The sequence below is a fragment of the Serinus canaria genome, chromosome 24, assembly GCF_022539315.1.
Source record: "Serinus canaria isolate serCan28SL12 chromosome 24, serCan2020, whole genome shotgun sequence".
NCBI classification, from domain to species: Eukaryota; Metazoa; Chordata; class Aves; order Passeriformes; family Fringillidae; genus Serinus; species Serinus canaria.
In genome coordinates, this window is record NC_066337.1 from 5,608,282 (window position 1) to 5,630,669 (window position 22,388).

General features: G+C 53.8%; 2 protein-coding genes across 5 annotated transcripts in view; one reads left to right on the forward strand and one right to left on the reverse strand.

The window, feature by feature from the left end:
* The first annotated feature begins 673 nt into the window (after nt 1-673).
* MCAM (melanoma cell adhesion molecule) lies at nt 674-10,873 on the forward strand. 4 transcript variants are annotated; one of them, XM_030232955.2, is made up of 16 exons: nt 677-919; nt 4,583-4,710; nt 4,817-5,030; nt 5,138-5,208; nt 5,290-5,377; nt 5,847-6,026; nt 6,106-6,233; nt 6,379-6,535; nt 6,626-6,747; nt 7,023-7,161; nt 7,419-7,540; nt 7,620-7,758; nt 7,893-7,910; nt 8,402-8,546; nt 8,904-9,021; nt 9,694-10,873. In XM_030232955.2, exons 1-16 carry the CDS (start codon nt 853-855, stop codon nt 9,721-9,723), a joined length of 1,866 nt encoding a protein of 621 aa, XP_030088815.2. In that variant the 5' UTR covers nt 677-852; the 3' UTR covers nt 9,724-10,873. The 4 variants fall into 4 exon arrangements, with proteins under 4 accessions (XP_030088817.2, XP_030088815.2, XP_030088818.2 ...); XM_030232957.2 differs by lacking the exon at nt 8,904-9,021 and having other exon boundaries at nt 674-919; XM_030232956.2 differs by lacking the exon at nt 7,893-7,910 and having other exon boundaries at nt 681-919.
* Nucleotides 10,874-12,461: 1,588 nt separating this feature from the next.
* Nucleotides 12,462-22,388, reverse strand: part of CBL (Cbl proto-oncogene) — a 35,990-nt gene continuing 26,063 nt past the window's right edge. The window contains exons 12-16 of the mRNA XM_050983463.1: nt 21,050-21,144; nt 20,474-20,629; nt 19,870-19,973; nt 19,180-19,362; nt 12,462-16,672 (exon numbers count right to left, since the gene is read on the reverse strand). Of these exons, the coding sequence (XP_050839420.1) occupies nt 16,392-16,672; nt 19,180-19,362; nt 19,870-19,973; nt 20,474-20,629; nt 21,050-21,144 (819 nt within the window). The 3' untranslated portion in view covers nt 12,462-16,391. The remainder of the gene's footprint in view (nt 16,673-19,179; nt 19,363-19,869; nt 19,974-20,473; nt 20,630-21,049; nt 21,145-22,388) is intronic.

Below are 22,388 nucleotides of genomic sequence, written 5' to 3' on the forward strand. Positions count from 1 at the left end.
CCACAGCCGCCCCATTCAGCAACAGCTGCGCGGGGGCTCGGGCCGCGGATCGCTGGGATGCCCTGGGGCCCCGCCTCGGGGACAGGACGGGGCTCCCAGCGGGGCTGGGGGACACCGAGGCTCAGCAGGGGCTGGGGTGCGAACCCTGCAGACCCTGGTGACCCTCCTGGACAGGAGTCTGCTCCGCCCCCCAGCCCAAACTGCCCCCAGGCGTCCTTTGGAGCCCAGACAATGACAAACAGTGTTTTGCCTCCCTGTTTTGAGCCTGCCCTTGTTTGGCGTGTGTTTAAAGGTGATCCCCGGGCTGTGGCCGGGATTTAGGGCAGTGTGGGGCTGGGGCTGAGCAGGGCACTAGGTCACTTCTGATTATCGCCGCTGCTACCTGCACATCGGACTCTCAGGGACTGTCTCGTCGCCGGCATTCCACAAACACTCAGAAAAACACATCCCACGCCTCAGCCCCCTCCTCTGGGTCTGTGAGTGATTCCACCTCCAGCGCCCGGCTGTCTGCCTGCTCAGCCCGTGCACGCCCGGACAGGCAGGAGCTGGCAGGTCTGCGAGCCCCTCCGGCGCAGCTGGGGCAGGTCCGAGCGGGGCGGGGCCTGAGCCGGGCCGAGCCGAGCCGGGCTGGGCTGGGCTGGGGGCCGGCCCGAGCGCTGCCCGCGGCCGTGCGGGACCGGACATCGCGCTGCGGGGCTGGGAGGCGACGGCGCCCGCCCGGCTGCTGCTGGGGGTGATAAGCGGCTGCGGGCTGTGGGCAGGCACCGCGCCTTCCTCCTCCTCCTCCTCTCCTCCTCCTCCTCCTGACGTCAGCCCGCGGCCCCGCTCAGTCTCGGGCGGCCGGCGGCTGGCATGGCTGGGGGGAGTCGGCCTGCGGGGCTCGCCCTGGGCTGGGGCTTCTGCCTCCTGCTCTGCTGCGGTGAGTGGCTGCGGGAAGGGCCGGGCGCTGCGGGGCCGGGGCGGGCGCTGCGGGGCGGGCGGACGCGCGCACCTGCGGAGCGCCCCGGGGCGCGGCGTCCCTCGGAGCCCTGGCGGGGATGTCCTTTGCCCCGAGGGACACCGGGCTGCAGCGGGGGTGCAGGGCTGGACTTTGCCGCTGTGTAGCTCCCCGAGGTGGCAGCCGGAGGGGTGTCCCTGCAGAGCCGCGGCGGGGCCGGCGCCGGCAGCCGGGAGCGCTGCGCCCCTCGGGCGGTGCCTGGCGCGGCTCCGGGAATGCTCGGATCGCGGGGTCGGGGCAGCCCAGGTGGGATCGGCCCTTCCCAGCGTGTGTCCCCGCCCGGACGGCCCCACGATCCGCGGTGGGGCGGGTCTGCGTGTCCCGTCCCGCTCTCGGGGCCCCTCTGCAGCCCCCCCAGCGCAGCGCAGGTTGAGGGGTGACCCACGTGCGTTCAGCGCGCACCGGGGTGAGCTGGTTGTTGTTAGGAAGCATCCACCCCTTTCCTTCTAAGGAGTTTTCCCCTGAGCTCTTTGTTTCTCTTGGCTTTTTTCGTCCTTTCTTTTTTTATCCACTTTCCAGTCCATTTTCACCCTCGGGGGGTGGCTGCGCTTCCTGCTCTGCCCTGCCCCGCTCTCCGGGACCCGGGAGCGGTCCCGGTGCGCTGGCTGCTCCCTGCCCCGCTGAGCTGCGGAGGTGGCCCCGGCGCTGGGAACCTGCGCAGGCCGAGGTGTTGGAGCCAAAGTCAGGCTCAGAGCGGAGTCTAGAGCAGGCTGCTCCCACCCCCGTCCCGTGCCGGGATCCCCTTCCCACAGCCCGTGTGCCGAGCCAGGAGTCTCTCAATGGTTGGCGGCGTCGGTGTATTTGGAAGCCCAGACACGTGAAAGGCTTGATGCTTCCCAGAAGCACAAGGGGCCACGGCCAAGACTTTTCCAGGCCAGCCAGCGCTGCTGGAACGGGGGGCTGAGCCCACCCCGGGGCTGCCTGAGCCATCCCATCCCTTTGTGCCCCGCGGTCTGGCTGTTAGAGAAGTGTCTGCATGCTGTCACCCAGCTGCGGGGTGGGGTTGAGAGCTTTGCCTCTCCAGGTGCACATGACAGGGTCCTGACAGGGTGGTGGGATTGTTTTGGGGTGCCAGGGGCTGGTCCCCGCTGCAGCAGAGCCCTGGCTCCGTCCCCATCCCGGGCAGGGTGCGGGCTGGGCGGAGGCTGTTGGTGTGAGGAGGTGTTGGGCGCTGCTGGTGGTGCTGCTTCCTGCGGGGCTGGGACTCTGCACCGTCTTTCTTCTTTCTGAGAAGAAGACAGGGTGTGGGTGATGCTTTTTTTGGGGCACCCTGGCTGGTGGATCTGTGCAGCTTTCTGAAGGAATAGGAGGGTAGCATGTGTGGCTGTGCCTGCATCAGGCAGGATCTGGCCGCAGCTGGTTTTCCTGAGAGGGGAACAGAAACCCACGGAAGCCTCAGGCATCCCATGTGCGGCTCCAGAGCCCTGCGGTGCCTCTCTCTTCTCTTGCTCCGGGCCGGGGGCTGCGTGCCGCCAACGCAGCCGCACTTCTCGCCTTCTCGCCGCACACCTCGGCTCTGCAGGAGGCTGGCGAGGGACTGTGCTGCTCCCCACCCCCTTCCCCAGCTCTAAAAGCAAATCTTTGTTCTTGTGGAGCTCTGGCTGCCGGCCGGCTGTCCGCCAGCCAGATGGAAAAGGCACGGGGGCTCTCCTTCCTTCCCTGCTCGCTCCCTGCAGACGCCCTCCCCAGATCTCGAGGTCTCCGGCTGGAGCTGTGCCAGGCACTTGGGCTGGATGGAGCTCGGTGCTGCAGCTGGGCTGCTCCACGCGTGGCTGATGGATGTGCCCAGGTTCCATCACCGAACCTGCAGCTGCGCTGGGCACAAGGGAGGATCGCCAAGCCCCGGGAGCCTGCTGTGCCAGGCTGGCTGTGCCCAGCGCCTCTTTAGCCTGCCCACGCACATAGCAAAAGGTCTTGGAGCTGTAGAAACGAGCCTTGTGTCGCCAGGGTTGTGGGGGACCTTGTGAGTGTCCCCTTGTGTCCCTCTTCCAGCCTGTCCTGGAGGAGGTGGGGAGCAGTGAGCCCTCCTTCCAGGCGGGGTGGGGGCTGCAGCGACCGTGTCAGCCTCCTCAAGGGCAGTGGATGGCTGGGAGGGCTGCGATCCTCATGCCAGCCCCGGATGCCAGCCATTCTCCAGCTCTGAGCTCATGGTTTCGGTTGCTCCGCTGCCTGGTTGAGGGCTCTCATGCCGAGCGGGTCAGGGGGAGGGCCAGCTCCTCTCCCAGGGGCTGGCTCTGCCTGAGGCCCTTGCCGAAGGGCTGAAAATGATGGAGAGGCAAAGTCTGGCCTGGCTGCCTGCAATCCAGAGTGCCAGGGCTCAGGGGAGGCAGCGTGGGGTCAGCGGGCACACACCCCAGCCCCAGGCTTGCCCAGTTGTGCAGGTGCCCTCCTGCAGCAGGCAGCCAGGTCGTGGCTGTACAGGTGGGCAGCTGCCTCCTGTGCAAAGTTATCTTTTCCTTTGTATTCTCAGCCAGTTTCCTGTCCCTGCTGCGTGCTTATCTCTGGGACTTTCACCTGTTTTTCCAGCACCTTCTTTGCTGTGCCGTGATTTCTCATCCCGGGGATGGGCCAAACCCTGTGTGCTGGGGAGTTCTGAGGGGGCTGGTCCTGCGAGTTGGGGCCTTTGCTGTGGCACAAGGGCTCCTGGCTGTGTTTTGGCTTTGTGCCACCACATACCCACTCCAAACAAAGAGCATTTTGTGGGCACGGCGCTGCCCTTTGAAGTCGCCCCAGCGGTGGCTGTTACAGAGCGGGCGCTATCAAGGGAGATGTTGACACAGCTGCTTCCTCCAAGCCTCTTGTCCCCAGCTCCCATACCTGGGCTGGCTCTGTTGCTTGGGGACAGGCTGTTGTCCCCCCTGCAGGGCCATGTGCCAGCCCAGGGCGTGCAGACCCCCCTTTGCTTTGGCAGGGATGGTGGCAGCACGCTCCCAGCCCTGCTGCGGTGCCGCCCTTGTCTCTGCTCCGCCCGGCTGGGGCTGCTCTGCTCCCAATCCCTTGGGAAGCTGCTCCGTGCCCTGTCCTGGATCAATAGCCATTACCTTTCCCATCCTCCCTGGAGCAGGGCCAGCAGCTCCATTACTGCTGTGGGCGGCTGGGCTGGGAGGAAGGTGGGGTACAGGGAGGGGCCCCATGCCATGGGTGGGCAGAGCTGGGCAGGGAGAAGAGCAGCAGCCAGGTGAAGCCTTGGGAATGCTGCAGGGATGGATGCTTTGACTGCTGTGTTCCTGCCAGGCTGGCAGGGTCCGAGCTTGTGGAGGGACCTGGGAATGCCAAGGCTGTGGTGGCTGGGGATGTGCTGCCTCCCAATGGTGTCCTGGGGACACAGCTGGTGGGGGCACGACATGCCATGTCCCCCCTTTGGGTACAGGATCGCTGGCCTGAGCCCGTGGGCACTGTGGATGCTGGAGGCAGTGTGGCAGTGAGGGCCTGGCTGTCACTCCTGCTGGCTTGCACACAGTGTATAGAGCACAAGGCATGGCTCTGCCCCACAACTTTTGGGGGATGGAGATGGGGACAGGCTGTGCTTGGACAGCCCATTATTCCCCATTCTTCCTGCTCCTAACAGCAAATTCTGTCCCACAGCTGCAGCCAGCAAGCTGGAGATCTCCATGCCACCCGTGGTGGAAGTGGAGGTGGGAGGCACAGCCAGGATCGAGTGCAACTTCTACATCCCTGAGAATGCTTCCTACACCTACATCGACTGGTTCTACGTGAGTGCTGCCCTGGGAGAGCAGCTCTGGCTGCTGGGCTGGGGTGACCACCAGCCCAGGGCTTCCTGCCGGGCTGCCCAGCCCAGCCTGGCCCCTCACCTTGCAGGTGGACCGCAGCAACAAGCAGGTGAGGCTGTACCACGTCACGGCCAGCGGGGTCCTGGAGGACGACACGGACTACAAGAAGCGTCTGTCACTGGGGGAGGACAAGGCCCTGTCCATCAGTGCAGTGACACTGCAGGACCCCAAGACCTTCGTGTGCCAGGTTGGAGCTGGCAGCTACGGCGTGGGCGAGAACAGCACCGAGCTCCGTGTCTACAGTGAGTGACACGGGAGGGCAGCACCCTTGGGCAGCTGCTCTGGGGGCTAGAGGAATCCCATCCTGACCCATCCCTCCTAACATTTGTGGGGTGGCTTCTCTTTCCAGAGGTCCCCACGACCCCTGAGATTGAGCCCTACTCAGGAGGCATCTCTGTGCACAGCACTGAAATCCCAGAGGTGAGGAGAGGCTGCACCCAGGGGACGGGGAGGCTGCCTGCTAACCCTGACCTGTGCTCACGACTGTCTCTGCCACCACAGATTGCCAAGTGCGTGAGCAAAAACAGTTTCCCATCTCCCAACATCACGTGGCACAAGAACGGGAAGCAGCTGTACGCCCAGGACAACCGTGAGTCGGGTGGGGATGGGCAGCCAGCTCGGCAGAGGGGCTGAGGGCTGGCTGGCAGCCAGAGAACCCCAGGGAGTCAATGTGGTGGTGTTCACAGGGGTCCTTGGATGAGGGAAGAGATGAGAATCTTGACTCTATGATTTATTATTTTGTGATATATATTATAAGGAAATGATATATTAAAACTATTCTAAAAGAATAAAAGATTTCATTAGAAAACTAGCAAGGAAAAGATAAGAATGATAATAAAATCTTGTGGCTGCTCACAGCCTCGACACAGATGGCTGTCATTGGTCATCAAGTAAGAACAATTTCACGTGCTGGGTAAACAATTCTCCAGATTTCAAAGCAGCAAAACATAGAGAAGCTGAAACTCCTCAGCTTCCCAAGAGAAAAAACATCCTAACGAAAGAGATGTTCTCTAAGCTCTGTCTGTGACGAGCCCTCCCGTGTGGCCGTGTCCCCGCAGAGGTGATGATGCCGTCGACGCTGACGCGCGAGTCGAGCGGGCTGTTCACGGTGAGCAGCACACTGTACGCGCTGGTCACGCGCCAGGACAGCCAGTCCCAGTTCCACTGCACCGTGCACTACTGGCAGGGGGGACACCTGCGGGCCCTGGACTCGCAGGCGGTCAAGGTCAACGTCTTCTGTGAGTCTGGGGCTGGGGGGGGCTGCTCTGGTGCCCTGCAAAGGGGCTGGGCACTGACTCTGCCCATCCCTGCCCCCAGACCCCTCTGAGAACTTGAAGCTGAAGGTGATGCCATCCTCGATGCTGGTGAAGGAAGGGGACAATGTGACACTGGTCTGCGAGGCTGATGGGAACCCACAACCTGTCTTCAGCTTCTTTAAGAAAAATGTGAGGCTGGAGGGGACCAGGGCATCTCTCCCTTGGCAAACATCTCCTGGTTGCTCCTTGTCCCCTGCCTGGAGGGGACGCAGTGGCTGGGTGGGAGGGGGCCTGTGTGGGGCTAAGGACTCTGCTTTGTGCCCACTGTCTGCAGCTGGACGAGTGGCAGGATCTGACATCGCTGGCAGATGACAGCGGGGTCCTGAGGCTGCACGATGTGAACAAGACCAACAATGGCACCTACAGGTGCCAGTCCCTGGACCTGGACGATATGTCACAGATCGAGGAGGATGTGGATCTTGTTGTGAACTGTAAGAGAGAGGGGAATGGACCCTGTGGACCTCGTGGTGGGTGTTTTGTCCCTCCTGTTCACCCTGCCCTGGTCTCCATCCCTCTCCTAGACATTGAAGGGGTCCATGTGAAGATGGAGCCGTCCTCGACTCTTCGTGAAGGGGACAGTGTGACGCTGAGCTGCGATGCCCACAGCCCTGTGGGCCTGAAATACCAGTGGAAGGATGACAAGGTCAGTTATGATCCCAGTTCTGTCGTGCTCAGGCTCAGCCTGGGCTTTGCAGCAGATCAGGCAGAGTCAGGATCTAGCTCCATCTCTCCTGAGATGCCAGGGGAAGGATTCCCTCTTTCATGGACCTGCATTGTCCACCCCAATATTGTCACCTCCTGGCCAGGACTGCAGGGAGGTCCTGTGCTTGCAGGCTCCCTCGCTGTGTGTGGGAGGGCTGAACCCCTCTGGGACGTGGGCACAGAGGGCTCATTGCTGGGGACATTCCTTCCCAACAGGGCAAGAAACTGGTGGAAGGGAACCAGCTCTTCCTGAGCAACCTCACCTTCGAAAAGTCCAACACCTTCAGCTGCAAGGTGATGGCCCCGAGCGTGCCAGGGCTGGAGCAGAGCAAGAAGGTGTCCGTGGCTGTCGAGGGTAAGACCTGGCCTGGGTGCAGAGTGACCCCTGGGTGCAGAGTGACCCCTGCCTGCCCTGTAGCCGTCCCCTGGGAGCTGTGGGTGCTGGGTGACCCCTGCCTGTCCTGTACCCATCCCCTGGGAGCTGTGGGTGCTGGGTGACCCCTGCCTGCCCTGTACCCGTCCCCTGGGAGCTGTGGGTGCTGGGTGACCCCTGCCTGTCCTGTACCCATCCCCTGGGAGCTGTGGGTGCTGATGTCCCCTGCCTGCCCCCAGGGAAGCCACGGATTGTGGCCATCAGCTCCCCGCTGTACGTGCGCCATGACGAGGTGATCAACCTGACCTGCAAGGCCATCGCCTTCCCCCCGCCCACGGTCCAGTGGAGCATCAACGGCACGGTGAGAGCTCAGAGGGGCCAGCCTGGCATGTCTGAGGGGCTGCCCAGGCACTGAACCCTGCCCTGCCTGCCCTGCCCAGGCTCACGAGTACGTGGACAACCAGCACATCGCCAGCAACCTGACGGTGCGGGTGAGCCACGACCTGCTGCGGGCAGGAGCCATGTGCCGGGTGTCCAACAGTCTGGGTGTCAGTGAGAAGCACATCCAGCTGGTGGTGGGTGAGTGTCAGGCCCTGCTTTCTGTCCCAGAGCCCCCCAGCAGTGTCAGTCCCCCCTGCCCCAGGCACCGGCTGTGCCGTGCTGCCCTGGGGGGGCTGAGCTCGGTGTCTTTCCCTCCCTTCCTGCTCTTCCAGATGATTCCATCAGGAAAGGTCAGTCTGCTGCTGGTGTCCATCAGGACATGGGTTATGCTCACCTCTAGCCTGGGGAGGGAGCTTGGCTGCTGGCTCTGCACTGCTTCTCTTGCTGCTCCTCTCCCTGCCAGGCCAGGCAGGAGGCTGAGGCTCTGTCTCCAGCCAGGGAAAGCCTCCTGCTTGTCCTCAGCAAGGCCACCAAGTGCAGCTTCTTGCAGCCCAAACCTGCTGGGCAAGGAAGCAGAGTGGATTGGCCTGGTGCCTTGCAGGAATTCCTGTTATCCACCCTCCTGTGGCACATGGGGCATGGCAGACCAGAGCAGAATTTCTGTGTTCCTACAGAAACTGCCCCAGTGGAGCATTTCTGTACTGAAATCTGCATCCTGTGGGCAGCTGGGGAAGCACTGGAGCTGTTTTGGGAGGAGGGGCCCTTTCCTGACACAGAGGGGAAGCTGGAGGGGGTCACAGTGGGACAGGCATTAATTTCTTCCTCTCCCTGTTTTGTTTAGATCAAAAGTCAACAGCAGAGAGCCAAGGGGTGATCATCGTGGCCATCATCGTGGCCATCCTGGTGGTGGCTGTGCTGGGCGCTGTCATCTACTTCCTGCACAAGAAAGGCAAGATCCCATGTGGCCGTGCTGGGAAGCAGGACATGTAAGCACTGCCACCTATCCCCCAGGGGCCTGTGGGGCTGGGGGTGCCTGATATCACTCATGCTTCCCATCCCATCCCATCCCACCGCTCCAGCTCTCCCTGCTCGGGCAGGAGCGCGGCCTCGGGGGCTTGGCGGCTTTTCCAGCTTCCCACAGGGCACTGCTGTGCAGGGAGGAGACAGCAGAGTGGTAGAGCAGCCAAGGGCCCCCTCCCTGGGCAGTCCAAAGCTTTCTGTGAGCTGGAATCTCTTTGACCCAGTGCTCTGGTCCCCTGAGATGGAGCCCCAGGGCTCGGCCAGCCACGCGCCCTCCTGGGTATCGCCAACGCGTCTCAAAAACTGTCACCTCCCTCCCCTAGCACAAAGCCAGAGGCTCGTAAAGACAAGATTGTAGTTGAAGTTAAGTCAGATAAACTTTCCGAAGAGGCGGGGCTCCTGCAGGGCGCCAACGGCGAGAAGAGAGCTTCAGCTGACCAGGTAGGAGCGAGCTCGGCACCGCCCGGGGCCGCTGCGGGGCTGCGGGCGCAGCTCGGGGACGGGGCTGCACCCAGGTAAAGCTTTGCTCCCCTCCTCCGGCACTGCCCACCCTGCACGGGCCTCCATCGTCCATCAGCAGCGCTGGGGGGGCTGTGGGAGGGAGGGGAGGGGACAGTTCTGGGAGGTGACAAAGCTCTGCTCGTGGCAGTGCCCTGCTTGGCTCTGCCTCCTTCTGTGGAGCAGCAGCCAGGCTCCCCAGGGGAGGAGGAGCTAAAATAGAAAGATGTCTGGCCAGAAGTCAGAGCAGAGGCTGCAGGGATGATTCCTCTAAGCCAGAGATCTTGGGTTGAGTCTTTTGGGACATGTGTGCTCCCCTCACCTGGGATGGAGCAGCTTTTCACAGTGTCACTGCTGGGCACCACTGTCCATGCCAGCCACAACATGCAGCCCTGAGCCCACTGTGGCTTTATTTGCCTTGGGCCAGGAGAGAGCCCCTGCCTGGCTCTGCACAGCTGACACTCCCCTCCCCTCGGGGTGAGCGCCACCCTGGGGTGCCCCAGCTGTCCCCAACCCCCTGTGTGTGCCACTGCCAGCCCTGCAGCAGAGGGCTGGGTTTGTGTTCCTCCCTAACCGTGTGTTTTCTCTCTCCCTTTCGTTCTGGTGGAACTGAAGAGCGAGAAATACATCGATCTGAGGAACTAGAGAGGAAACCTACTAAGTGCTTTCTTCCTTCAAACCTTTCCTGCTCTTGGATTGCCTTCTCCCACCCCTGCTCCAGCCCCTGGGGAGCACGGCCAGCGACCAGCCGAGTGTCACCGTGCTGGGGACACCTCCCTGACTCACCTGGCCATTACCTCAGCCCTGGGCTCGCAGGTGTTGCCTTAGCAGCAAAGCTGGACTCGCTTTACTACTCCAGAGAAGCCACAGCAATATTAGGAAGAATTGTACCCCATTAATCCCTACTTGGTGGAAGGATGTGAGGCTCTTTCAGGTAATCTGTTCTGTACATGTTGTGGGAAGGTTTTGATCCATTCTTTTTTACCCTGACCTTGCTCAGAGAGGCTGGTGAAATTCAGTTTTTGGGATGTCTGAGGCACCTTACTGTGGTGGTGCAGGTTGGAGGAGAGAGGAGGGGAAGGGGGGTTTGTTAGAGAGGTGTTGGCAGCTTCTAAGAGGGTTTGAGTGCTTTGCTTTGTCTTTGAAGTGTTCCTGGGTCAGTTTATCCCAGCGGTGCTGTGACCCCCCAGGAGGAGAGGACCTGGCAGAGCAAGGAAGGGGTGACAATCCCAAAAAGGCTGGAGGGTGTCTGGTTTGGAGCTGTGCTGATCCGAGGGGCAGGGCTCTCTCTCCCCTCTGAATTTGGTTTGGACCCAGAGGTCCCACAGGCTTCAATTCAACATTGGACAGGGCCAGTCAGTGACGTCTCAGGGTTTTTTTGTGCTCAGCCATTGCCAGCCCCAGGTCAAACTCCTCTCTGTGCTTCGCTGCCACCTCTGCCCCACGGGGAGGAGAGGAGAAGGGCAAGAACCTTCCACGAGCTTCTGTGCCAGCCTCCCCTGCCTCATCCCAGAGGGATCAGCCCCTCCTGCCTCTCACCCCCCTCCTCTGAGCTCTGCTGGCCACAAGGCTCCGTCCCCTGGCTGTCCCAGCCCTGACTGAGGGGAGCTGTCCCCATGTCCCCACTGCTACCCGTGGTGTCCGAGCAAAAGCTTTGGTTTATATATATATTTTTGTTGGATTGTGTGTACATTTCCAGGAGTTTTATTTCTCTTTTTTTTTTTTTTTTTGGTTGTCTGATACTTGCAAGGTTTTTTTTTATATATGTGAAAATAAAGTACGGATTGAAAGCTGAGTGGTGGAGTTTGTTCCCACAGGCAGAAGGGTGGGAAGGGAATTCCATAATCCCATGGAGGCTTCAACAGGATCCATTTCTGCCCCTGTGGCTGCTAAAAATACACTCATTGCTATCAATGCTGATAAATCTCTCCATTCTAATAATAATAAAAACATAAAAAATAATAAATAATCCTAGTTTTAGGCTGCAATAGGTGATTATAGCACTGGCTCTCAAAAATAACATTGTAAATAGAATTTACTATTAGAATTTATTGATAGTTTAATTAATAGCTAATACCAATACTGTAGATACTAATGCATATAGGAGATGATAACAAACACTAATAAACTAACACTGCTAATTAATAAAAAAATATTAATAAAGCTAATAAAATCACCCCGTGTCATTACCCTGAGAGGGCAGAGGGCAAGTGATAGGTGACACCAAAGTGTCCCTTCTCCTTTGCCCCCAACTCATAAGAATTAATTCCTGTGTCCTCATCTGAGCCCTTGAATAATTACTGGGGACTCAAACGACCCAAAGTAACCCCTATGACCTAAAGTAACCCCAAACAGGACCTCAAATGACCTCGAACGACCCCAATGACCTCAAGTAACCCCGATCGTGACCTCAGACGACCCCAATGACCTCAAGTAACCCCGATCAGGGTCCTCAAATGACCTAAAGTAACCCCGAGCAGGGTCTGGAATGACCTAAAGTAACCCCTGGAAAATCCAAAAATGCTCAAATGACCTCAAGTAACCCCTGTGACCTCAAATGACCCCTATGACCTGAAGTAACACCGATCGTGACCTCGGTTGACCCCAATGACCTAAAGTAACCCCGATCAGGACCTCAAATGACCTCAGACGACCCCAATGACCTCAAGTAACCCCGAACAGAGCCTCAAATGACCTCAGGTAATCTCATCTCTACACTTCACCCCTCACTGGGCTCTGTGAGAGGATTTTCCCAAGTCCAGTTGTGCCCCACGGCCCCAGGCACTCCCTGACCTGTCTGAGTGTCCCCCTGTGTCCCCAGCTGGTGTCCCCTGGACCAGCTGGAGTGTGGCAGAACCTGGGTTTATGATATCTACTTTATATGTCAAATATTCATATATTGATAGATAGGAGTGGATATCAGTGACTATTCAATTAATGGAGTCAAATATAGATCATTATTCTCCTGTATTTACTAATAATACATTCTAATAACTCTAATCTAGAATTGTCATTCATATACATGTAACTCTAGAGTTGTGTGAGATATTTATTTATTTCTATAATTTCCATGCAATAACTTTAAAAGTCTGCAGAATATTCCCTTGGATTCTCCTCCTGGGTGGTAACTTCATGTTCTTCTTGGTCCTGATGGATTGGAGCCTTTATTCCTTGATTCTCTCAGAGTATATTTAATTACTATAAACTTCATATAAATCTTTCCTGGCCTCTGTCGGTGCCCAGAATATAAATTTGAATTTAACAGATAATCGTGGTGATAATTATAAAATAACTCCCAAGTCAGTCTGCAAAGGATCCAGGAGATTGAAATCCTAAAATTTTCTTTTTTCTGCACTTACAGAAGCACCACCACACACACACCATCTGCTACAACAAAGGAAATTTTATTTAAAAATAAAACTTTGTTTTGTTTTCTTTCTTACTGACACAGGTGAATGAAATCCCAAACAAAGAAGCTCTTAGTGGGCAGCATACAAGGATGGAAACAATTAATAAATAACATTAGTATAACCTCTAAACATTAACAATGCATCTGCAAACAAAATGAGGACTTTAAACCAAGTGAACCTTAAAGCTCAGCTACTCTCTGTAAGAATATTTACCTTCTGTTTTTCCTTATTCTTTACAGATCTGAAAGGATTAAATACTGCTATTATAATTTTATATTAATGACACTATTATACTTTTTTTTTTTAAAATATCTCGTGAAAATCTCAACATTTTTTAACACTGATATTTTACAAATTGGTATTTGTCATCCGTGAGAAAGAACAAAAGTAACAGCAGTTCTTCCTCCACTGGGAATTTCAAACAAAAAAGATTTTTAGGAGGAACTTTAAAAATAAATGTCCTTATTCCCCACTAATCTTTAAAGTGGCACCTCGGAGAAGGCGCCCTGGGAGTTGCATTTTTTCTTGCTTAACTGAAAAAAAAAATAAAACAAACAAAAACCCAACAAAGCAACCAATCAAACCACATTTACAGCAAGGAGCCTGCCTCAGGAGGAGCTACAGAAATGTCACCAGTCTGGTACAGGAGGTCCTGGGGAGGGCTGGGGCAAGGACATGCACAAAAAAAGGGGAAGGTTTGGGATTCCTGCTCGGCTCTGGACACAGGAAATCACACCTGGATCCTGCTCAGGAGGGCAGCTCCTGCTTCCCACAGCTCCTGCTCCTGCTGGGAGTGATCCCCACTCCTGCTGGGAGTGATCCCCACTCTTTGGGAGTGATCCCCACTCCTGCTGGGAGTGATCCCCACTCCTCTGGGAGTGATCCCCACTCCTTTGGGAGTGTTTCCTGCTCCTTTTGGGGACAGCTCCAGGACAGCTCCAGCACTTTTTACCCCATCCCACGATCCTGACCTGGCCCCGAGCTCGGCACAGCACCAGTCCAGACACAGAAGCTCCACGGCTGAAATGCTACAAACCACAGTGTCAGAGTCCAAGTGAGCACTGCCTGTCTCTCCTGCTCCTCCTTTTCACCCTCCCCAAAGCAGTTGGGGGCTGCTTGTCCAGCTCTGCTCGTTTCCCCCGAGGGGGGTGGATTCTCAGATCCAGCCTGGCCACGCAGCATCCCCTTAAGAAAGGCACTAGACATCTGGGTTGTTTTTCCTTTTTAAAGTAGCATCAGAAAGGTAATTTTCTTAAGAATAAAGAAGAGGGAGGTGAAGGGAAAGAAGAGCAATCAATCTTGGGCTTAGAAAGAACAAGAAAAATCCACTGGGCAGTGCCTGGATCAAGCTGGCAGAACACAGCCACAAGACATGGCCAGGACTCTGCTGCTCTCAGTGGAATCAGCAAATTCTTAACGTGTCTAAGGAAGAAAAGGCAAGACTTAAGTTTCTTAAATCAGTTTGAGACATAAACAAGTGCACAGAAAGGACACATGCAGAGAAATCAGCGATACATGCCACAAAGATTGCTCTCTCTAATCTCTAATACCCAGAACAACACCCACAGGAACATCTCTTGGCACACAGACCCCAAAGACAGGCCTGGAACAGCTCTGCCAAGCAGGATTTCATGGAAACTACAGCCAGCCTGCCCTGAGGGGCTTGAAGGGGACAGGGAATCACTGGTGCCACACACGCTGGGCAGGACAAGAGTTAAGGCTTTGGAGCTGGCTGGGGTCAGCCTGGCTCAGCCACAGCAGGAGACTCAGTGAGCTCACACAGCAGGACAGACACCAAACGGCTCCAAACCAACACAGAGCCCAGTGGGAGTGTGGAAAAGAGGGAAACAGAGCCCTCACTAAAGGGTTTGCACCCGGATCTCCAGGACAAGGGACTGTTTGGCTGCTCAGGCTCCCCAGTGTGACACAACAGCCAGAGCTGTGCCCTGCTCCTGCCTCAGCAGCACCAGTGCTGGCCTTGCTCCTGCAGAGCTCCCACCCATCCCACAGGGAGCAGGGCTGCACCCCTGGCAGCTGCACTGGGGACACAGGAGGAAGAGCAGCTCTTCCTCCCCTCCTTCTTCCCCCAGGCACTGAGCCCTGTGCCCTGCAGAGCACCCTGCCCACTGCCTGACCTGGCAAGTGCCAGCCCTGACCCCAAACCAGCCAAGGCTGGGCTCAGGGAGCGTGGCAGGAGATCTCCCCAAGCTGTCTGAGAGTTTTCTCCACTACAGAGAGGAGAGAAGAGACACTTCAGCCTGCCTGGAAGCCACTGCAGCAATTCACAAGGCTGTAGGGCTAGAGAGAAACCTCAACTTGAATTAAAATCCACTTTCTGCTCTGCTAACACTCAGGAAGGCCTCTCTGCCACTGCAGCCATCTGGCCCAGCCCCTGGATTCCTCAAAAGGCCAGACTGCACCCGAGTGCCAGAATCACTCCAGCAATATTCCAAGCTGCAGCCCTTAGCCCAGTGACCTCTGCTGACCTCAGGGAGATGCAAATAATGCTGGACATGCTCCAAAGGCCAAGAGCCTCTCAGGCTGACAGGCTGTGATCTGTCTGTGCCTCCTGGATCTAAATCTTCTCCAAAGGAACCATCCACTCCTCTAATATGAACAGAGTTAAGTAGCTGAGTAGGCAAGTCAGGTTTTTCCAATGCAACAGCTGAGTTCTGACCTTTAAAACCATGTGATCACTTCACAAATACAGATTTTTTTTCCCCCAGGTCTGTTTTAACACTAGACCTGGCAATACCTTAGAGAAATGGAAATGGAAAGGAGTCCCCATGTTGTTTGGACAGCCATGCAGAGAACTGCTGCACTTCTGGGACTGCAAAGCAGGTGAAATTCCAACAAACACATCAGCTGCATCTACCAATTCCACAAAACACCCTGGCACGACGATGGCTCCTGCAAAAGCTCTCTGGAGGAATGTGTGTGAAGGCCACTAGTCTGCAACAGCCACCATGCAATGAAGATAAATAAAACATCTTATTCACCAGGTGCAACATTCCTAGGGAAGAGCAATGGGAGTGTCCAGTGACGGCTGCTCCAGTCCAGCAGGGCCACAAATCAAGTCTGAGCACTGAAGCACAAAATGCTCCAAGGCCAAGAGAGGAGAAGCAGCAGCCCCTGCTCTTTGCTCTTGCTCAAATTCTTTGTCCCCTCTCCCACCCCTCAAAGCCACTCCAAACTCCTCCAGCTGCTGGAATCTGGTGCTGCCAGTGCAAGAGCACACACACACAAGAGAAATCCAACTGCCAGGATCCAAATCCCTGACAGAAGCTCACCCTGCTATCTCCAGGCAGCAAGGGAGGACTGGAATCAGAAGCAATAACTGCTATTATTACAGGAAAGAGGGACACACCACGGCCAACAGGAAGCAATCAAAGGATTCTTCCAAGGTCTCCTATAAATTCCCAGCAGAAAGTGACCTCCCAGCATCTCTAAAAAGCCTGAGCCAGACACACAGCAGCGAACAGATCCAAACCTAGTACCATGAACCACAGGACACACCACACCGACCTCGAGACTTTGTTTCTCTGAGCATCCACTTAAAATTCACAGCACAAAACAACTCCCCCCCAGCCTCCAGGGCATCGGCTCGGGGATCCCTTGTCACAACACCTTTCTCTACCAACACCCTGGAAATAAATCTGTTCTCTCAGACAAGAGGTAGGGGTAAAGGACTCCAAGACATACACTGTATAAAACACCGCTCCGCTCCATCCCACTGCTTTGAAATCTGGAACCACGAAAACCTGATAACTGATTCTCTTAAAGAGGCAGGACTGACCTCAGCACGAAGTCTCTAAAGGAACCCCCTTCCCCTTTGGTGCACAGCTGGGCAGCAGCTGCCCAGGCAGTTGGTCCACAGCAGCTCAGGTGTGGAGGTGGCGTGTGCTATGTGGCCACGTGCGCCGGGGAGGAGATGGACACGAACTCCCGCAGAATATTCTTGGCCATCTCAATATTGTTATGTGCAATGACCAGAGCTTTCTGAATGTCCTGATATGAGTAGCCTTGGCTCATGAGGTTCTCAATCTCACTGGAGAGGTGCAGGGAGGAGCTGGCCCCGCTGCTGGCTCCTCCTGCTTGGCAGCTCCCGGCTTTCCGCTCCGAGTTCATCCTCCGGGGCAGCGGCTTTGGCGGCCGCTCGGGGACCTGGGAGCCGTCTGAAAAACCTGTGAGGAGAAACAAGTGCATCACTTCAACAGAAAGATGTGGAAATTTTGTTTGGAACGGAGCTGAGATGACAGCAGGGAGATAAATGGCACTTCAAAAAGCTGTCACTGAGCTCTGCTGCTTTCTCCAGCCCTTTTATTCTCCTTCCCAAGCTGCTCAGCTTCCCCACCTGTGTGCAAAAACAGCTGGGGAGGTTTTTTTTAATTAGCAAGGCTCATCAGGCTCATTTAGTAAGATAAAACCACATAAAAAATGGCACAGGATCTATGTGTGTAAGCAGAGCTGAGATATCAGCCTTAGAATCAGAAAAAATGACAGAGTGAATATTCAATGCACCAGGCATCCCATTTCCTTCCAGAGTCAGACTGTCCAGAGGCTGCTCCCTCATCTCTGTGGGCACAAACTCAGTCCCAACTCAGCCACCACAATTGCTTCAGCAACTGAATTATGCTCTCTGAAGGGTCAGCAACTGAATTACGTTCTCCTCTTCCTCTGCTGAAGCTCTCCCTGCCTAATGGCAGATCAATAAAGCTCAGCCTGCTCTGCTTTTCCCTGAGTCATTCTGATGTGACACTGCCCTGCAGCCACACCATGCACTGCTGGGAAGAGGAAATAACAGCCAATAAACCAAACAAGTCACCAAACTCTCCAAGGAAAAAACACATTGTTTGAAGTGCTCATCCAGCATCTGACTATTTCTGAGTTTTAACCTCCTGTAGCACTGCAGAAAGCATTTCTTGCCAATCACAGGAAACTCTTCTACACGAATGTTTGACATCACCTTAAAGAAAGATTTATTTGTCTCCTGGAAAAAGTCCTCAGGGCACTCCACAGTGTTTTCTGGCAGCAGAACTGGAGTACAACAGACAAATCACGTCCACACAATCCCTTTCTAAGAGTGAGCACTGCAGCTTGCTCAGAGAAGCAGCATTGTGGGGCCTTTCTGAAAAACTTGCACCAAAAGCCCCGAGACAGAGAAGGCTCTTCAGGAACCAGATTCCCTGAAGCTTCCTCACCGACCACAGCTCAGTCCAGCTCCCTCATCCTCAGAATTCAAGTTTCTCACACATAAAAAGCTTTTTGTGCATGTGAGAAGAAGGCCTGCCCCCTCCTCTGCTCCAAACTGCCTTCTGGAATTGCTGTTTCAGCTTGAGCTGGATCAAGTTTCAGAGACCATGGGTCAGTCTGAAAGGACAACTGCTAAGACAGTTATTTTGGTAAATCATTAATTAAAACTGCAGGGTCCAGCTCCTGAGAGTATAAATCTGCCAAGAAGAATCCCACAGCAGTCAGGCTTGCCTGCACCAGTGCCTTGCTTCCCACAGCAGTAACAATCAGCATTTTCCACATTTTCCATTTTCCTAGCCCTACAGCAGGACAACAGCAGTGTTATTTCAGGGCTGTAGAAACAGTGTCAATGATTAAACTCAGTACTTCATCTGGGAGGGGGGCTGGGATTTGTTCTGTTTCTTTTTTATCCCTTTCAGCCAAATTCTACAGACACAGGGACAGATTTAAAAAGTGAAAAAGGGAGTGGGGGCAAAAATAACTTTTCTGCACTAGGAAACTCTTCTCTGTGCTAAAGAGGGTCAGGGAAGTGGAATGGTGAAGCAGGAAAAGAGAAGACTCCCTGGGGGAAGGGGTCCTGGGTACAGGAGGTCCTGCTTCCAGAAGGAACAAGAAACTCATTCCTCCTCCTTGGCAAATCACCAGCACATTCAGACTGAAAACCCCCAACAGGAAGAGTTTCAGAGCTTCCTTAAGAGCTGCAGAGCAGGGAATAAGTCAATCATTATTCAGAAAGGCTCTTGGAGGCTTTAGTTTTTCCCTCAGAGAATGTGCCTTGCAGCCAGAAGGACACACTGTCCTCTATTCCCAAGGGATAAAAAGCTGACCTTGCTGAGCCACTGGTCCCTGCTCAGAGGAGCTCAGAGCATCAGGAGCTGTGTGCAGAACTCTTGTGCCATCTGCAGGCACTGGCAGTGCCACAAACCCTGCCAGGCCAGCCCTGCAACTTCCCCTTGGCACAGGGACACAACCCCTGAATGGGCTGGGTTGGAAGGGACCTCAAAGTTCCTTCACCCCCTGCCATGGGCAGGGACACCTTCCACCATCTCAGGGGGCTTCAACCCCAAATCCAGCCTGGCTTTGGGCACTTCCAGGGATGGGAAATCCTGTTTCACACCCCAGTTCACCATGGTACAAACACAGTCTGTGCTCTGTAGGAAACAGTGCTTTAAGGAATATACTTAAAGCTGAAAAAAAGCTTTTCGTAACTGAGATTCCAGTGTGATTTGCAAGCTCGGGGATTAAATGACCAAGGCAGCACATTCCAAATTACAAATCAAACAAAAGCTAAAACAAATCAAACAAAATACTTAAGAACCAATTCTGCCTCATAAACCAGATTTTACACCTTACACCCGAAATCTTCAGTGAGTCACACAAGTTTCAAAGATGCAGAGCCAGGCAGCAGCCCCAAGAAGAGGGAGGAGAGCTCTCTGACCTGTGACAGGGTCATTTTCCAAGGACATTCGGCTGAAGGCAGGGGTGGCATTGGAGATATCAGACAGCGTGCGGCGGGCGATGGCCACGGGCAGCGGTGCCTTGGGGACATCGTAGCCATCCTCTTCATTCTCTGACTCCTCAGGGCCATTGCTGGCACTGGCTGCTGCCAGGCTCCCTTCATCTGCAAGAGGAGGCACCTTCTGAGCTCTGGGGCTGAGCTGTGTCTCAAGGCAGACTCCACTCCCCCATTTGCCAAACACTGACAGGACACAGAACTAAAGTTTTGCTGTTAAAACCTCACAATTAATGGCAGCTCTTTCCAGAAGGGAAAATCAAAGCACTGGAATGTTCTTCCCAGGGAGGTGGTGGAGTCACCATCTCTGGATGTGTTTAAACAAAGACTGGACATGGCCCTTGGTGCTACAGTCTGGTTGAGGTGTCAGGACACAGCTTGGACTGGATGGCCTTAGAGGTCTCTTCCAACCTCATCATTCTGTGACTCTGTGATTAGGTTAAAAATACTTGATAGATTCAGTGTGCATGCACAGACTCCTATTTCCACATGCATCCCAGCTATTTTAACAACAAAACCAAATGTAATTCCTTGAATTCAGCCTAAAATGCTGTTCCACTGGGAGCAATTCATTGTAGCCCAGTTCCTCAGCTGTTCTTTAGCACACCCACTCACCAGAAGTGCTGACAGCCTCGAAAGCAGAGGATTCTGCTTGGGAGTGAATGTTGTACATTGCTTCATACATGGAGCCCTCGGGCTGCTGGTCACAGTCCAAAACTCTGAGGGAGAGAAGACATTCCCCATCACACAGGTGACAGTGGCCACCACCTCCACCCTGTCTCTGTGACAGAGTTTGTGCACAGCTTCTTGTTTAAAGGTGAAATCACTACTGCTCTGTGAAATATTTGTTCTAGAAAATACTCTACTAATGTTTATTGCTGTACAGCAGCTCAGCTTAAAAGAGTTAAAATGATACCACCAAAACTGATACCACCAAAAATTAGATTTTAGTAAGAGTTTTGAATTTCAATGGTTTCTGCTCTCAAAAGGTTCTTGGCAGAGAGAGTGGGAAGGAAGGGGATATCTGAGTCCTTTAATACTGTGCAAGGACTCTGCAAAGAGCAGTGGTCACATTTCCTTTATTGCTATTTTAGTCAAGATCTGGTGAATATCACCAGGGGAATTCAGAAATCTGAGCAAGCAAAATTCCCACCCTGATGTCCCAAATGTGCTGTCCCAGAGCTGGGAGGAGGAAGTGCAAAACCAGCCAGAATCTCACCGTAAACTCTGAGTCATTTCCAAAGGCATTTTGAGCTCTGGTTTTTGCACAGCAGGACCTGGAGGCACCACAGGCAGAGAGGATGGTGACATGTATTCAGTGTCCTCATCACTCTCAGACTGCTCCCCAGGAGGCAGTTTTGGTACAGGCAGTGGTCTGGAGGCAGGAGAAACAAGATATAAAACATTTACACCAAATCTAATTAATACCAAGGTGTCCTTTAAAATCCACAGTCACCTCACAGCAAGTCTGTCTAAAGAAATAATTTGGTTTTCAGTTTGCAGCCCACAAGGTCATGATGCAAAAAGGAATGACAATATCATACACATTTATATCACACAAAGCCCCACTCAAAAGTGAATTTATTACAGAGCTGATGGCAACTGGAGCCTGATTCCTATTGCCACAGCCCAGGGGAACTCCCAGCACTCCCCACAGCTCTTTGATTTCAGCCGCTTTCTCTAAATTGTGTTTTGAACCTACCAGAGTTTAAATTCAGACTGGAAGAGTTGTGCCAGTTCTGTTCCTGGCACCCTGCAATTCCCACTCTGTAAGGCATAAAAAATCCCAACAGACCTGGCAGCTAAGGAGTAGATGGCATTGGCAGATGAGGAGGGTTTGATTTTGGGGTGTTCACACTCTGAGGTTGCTGCTGGACCACTGTTGGAGCTCTGGAAGACAAAATTCCAAACCAGGCATCAGAAACAATGCAAGGCCCAGTGTGGCTGCAAAGCCACTCCTTCAACAGCCTCTGTGGGAATGAAGCATCCTCATTTCTTCCACAGAATTTACTGACACCTCAGAAATTTAGGAATTCTCTGACAGCTTTCCCTCAGTGGGGACACTGCAGGGGCTTTCCTGCAGGAAGAACTTCACGTTCTGAGGTTTCAATTCAGCTGAAAAGGCCAAAATGGGAGCCAGGAGGAAAAGGATGCAGACAAGCACACACAACTGGAGACAGGATGACAACTGTGCACGTGCCATTTTCTTAGAAAATCTGGCTAAAAATGTGCTGCTTTCAATTTTAGAAAGCTGGAAGCACTAGAAGGAAAAATTAAGGAAATAGAATCGAGGAAAACAAAACTGCCTGCAATTTCTTTTACAAAGTTGGTAACAGTGTCCTGCAGGTGAACAGACCCAAACTGAACTCAGATTTTATCCAGTCAAACGTCACACAGCTGATGTGGTGGTTTTCTCAGGGCTGAAAAGCCAGCAGAGTAAATCAGAATTTTTCAGAGAATGTGGTGTCTGCAGGGGTCTCAGGACTAGGGAAAGATGAGAATCTTGACTCCATATTCCAGAAGGTTGACTTCTTATTTTATGATATACATTATATTTTAAAACATTGATATATTAAAACTATACTAAAGAATAGAAGAAAGAATTTCATCAGACAGCTAGCAAAGAAAAGAATAAAATGATAATAAAATCTTGTGACTGACTGGAGAGCCTGAGACAGCTGGACTGTGATTAGCTATTAATTAAAAACAACCACATGAGACTAATCAAAGATACACCTGTTGCATTCCACAGCAGCAGATAATTATTGTTTACATTTTATTTCTGAGGACTCTCATCTTAGACAAGATCTTAGCAAAAAGATTTTTCATAAAATATGTCCTTGACAAGAGAACAACAGAAAACATTCTCAGCTTTTCAGCACTGGAGGGTGAACAATGAAAGGTGATCAATGATCAGGCAATTGGGATTTCAACTTTATTCCCAAAAGGAATTAAAGCACCTCCCTTGCCTGGAATACACCAGCTTCTTCCTATGGGGTTCGGCTGTTTGTCTCTGCTCTCACACACGCTTAGGATGGTTCTGGCAGGCTGTGTCTTAAAAGATGAGTCTGGACTCTGGGTTTTTCAGTCTTTAGAATTGTTTATTGTTTCTTATCTATAAAGTCCCTTCTCTG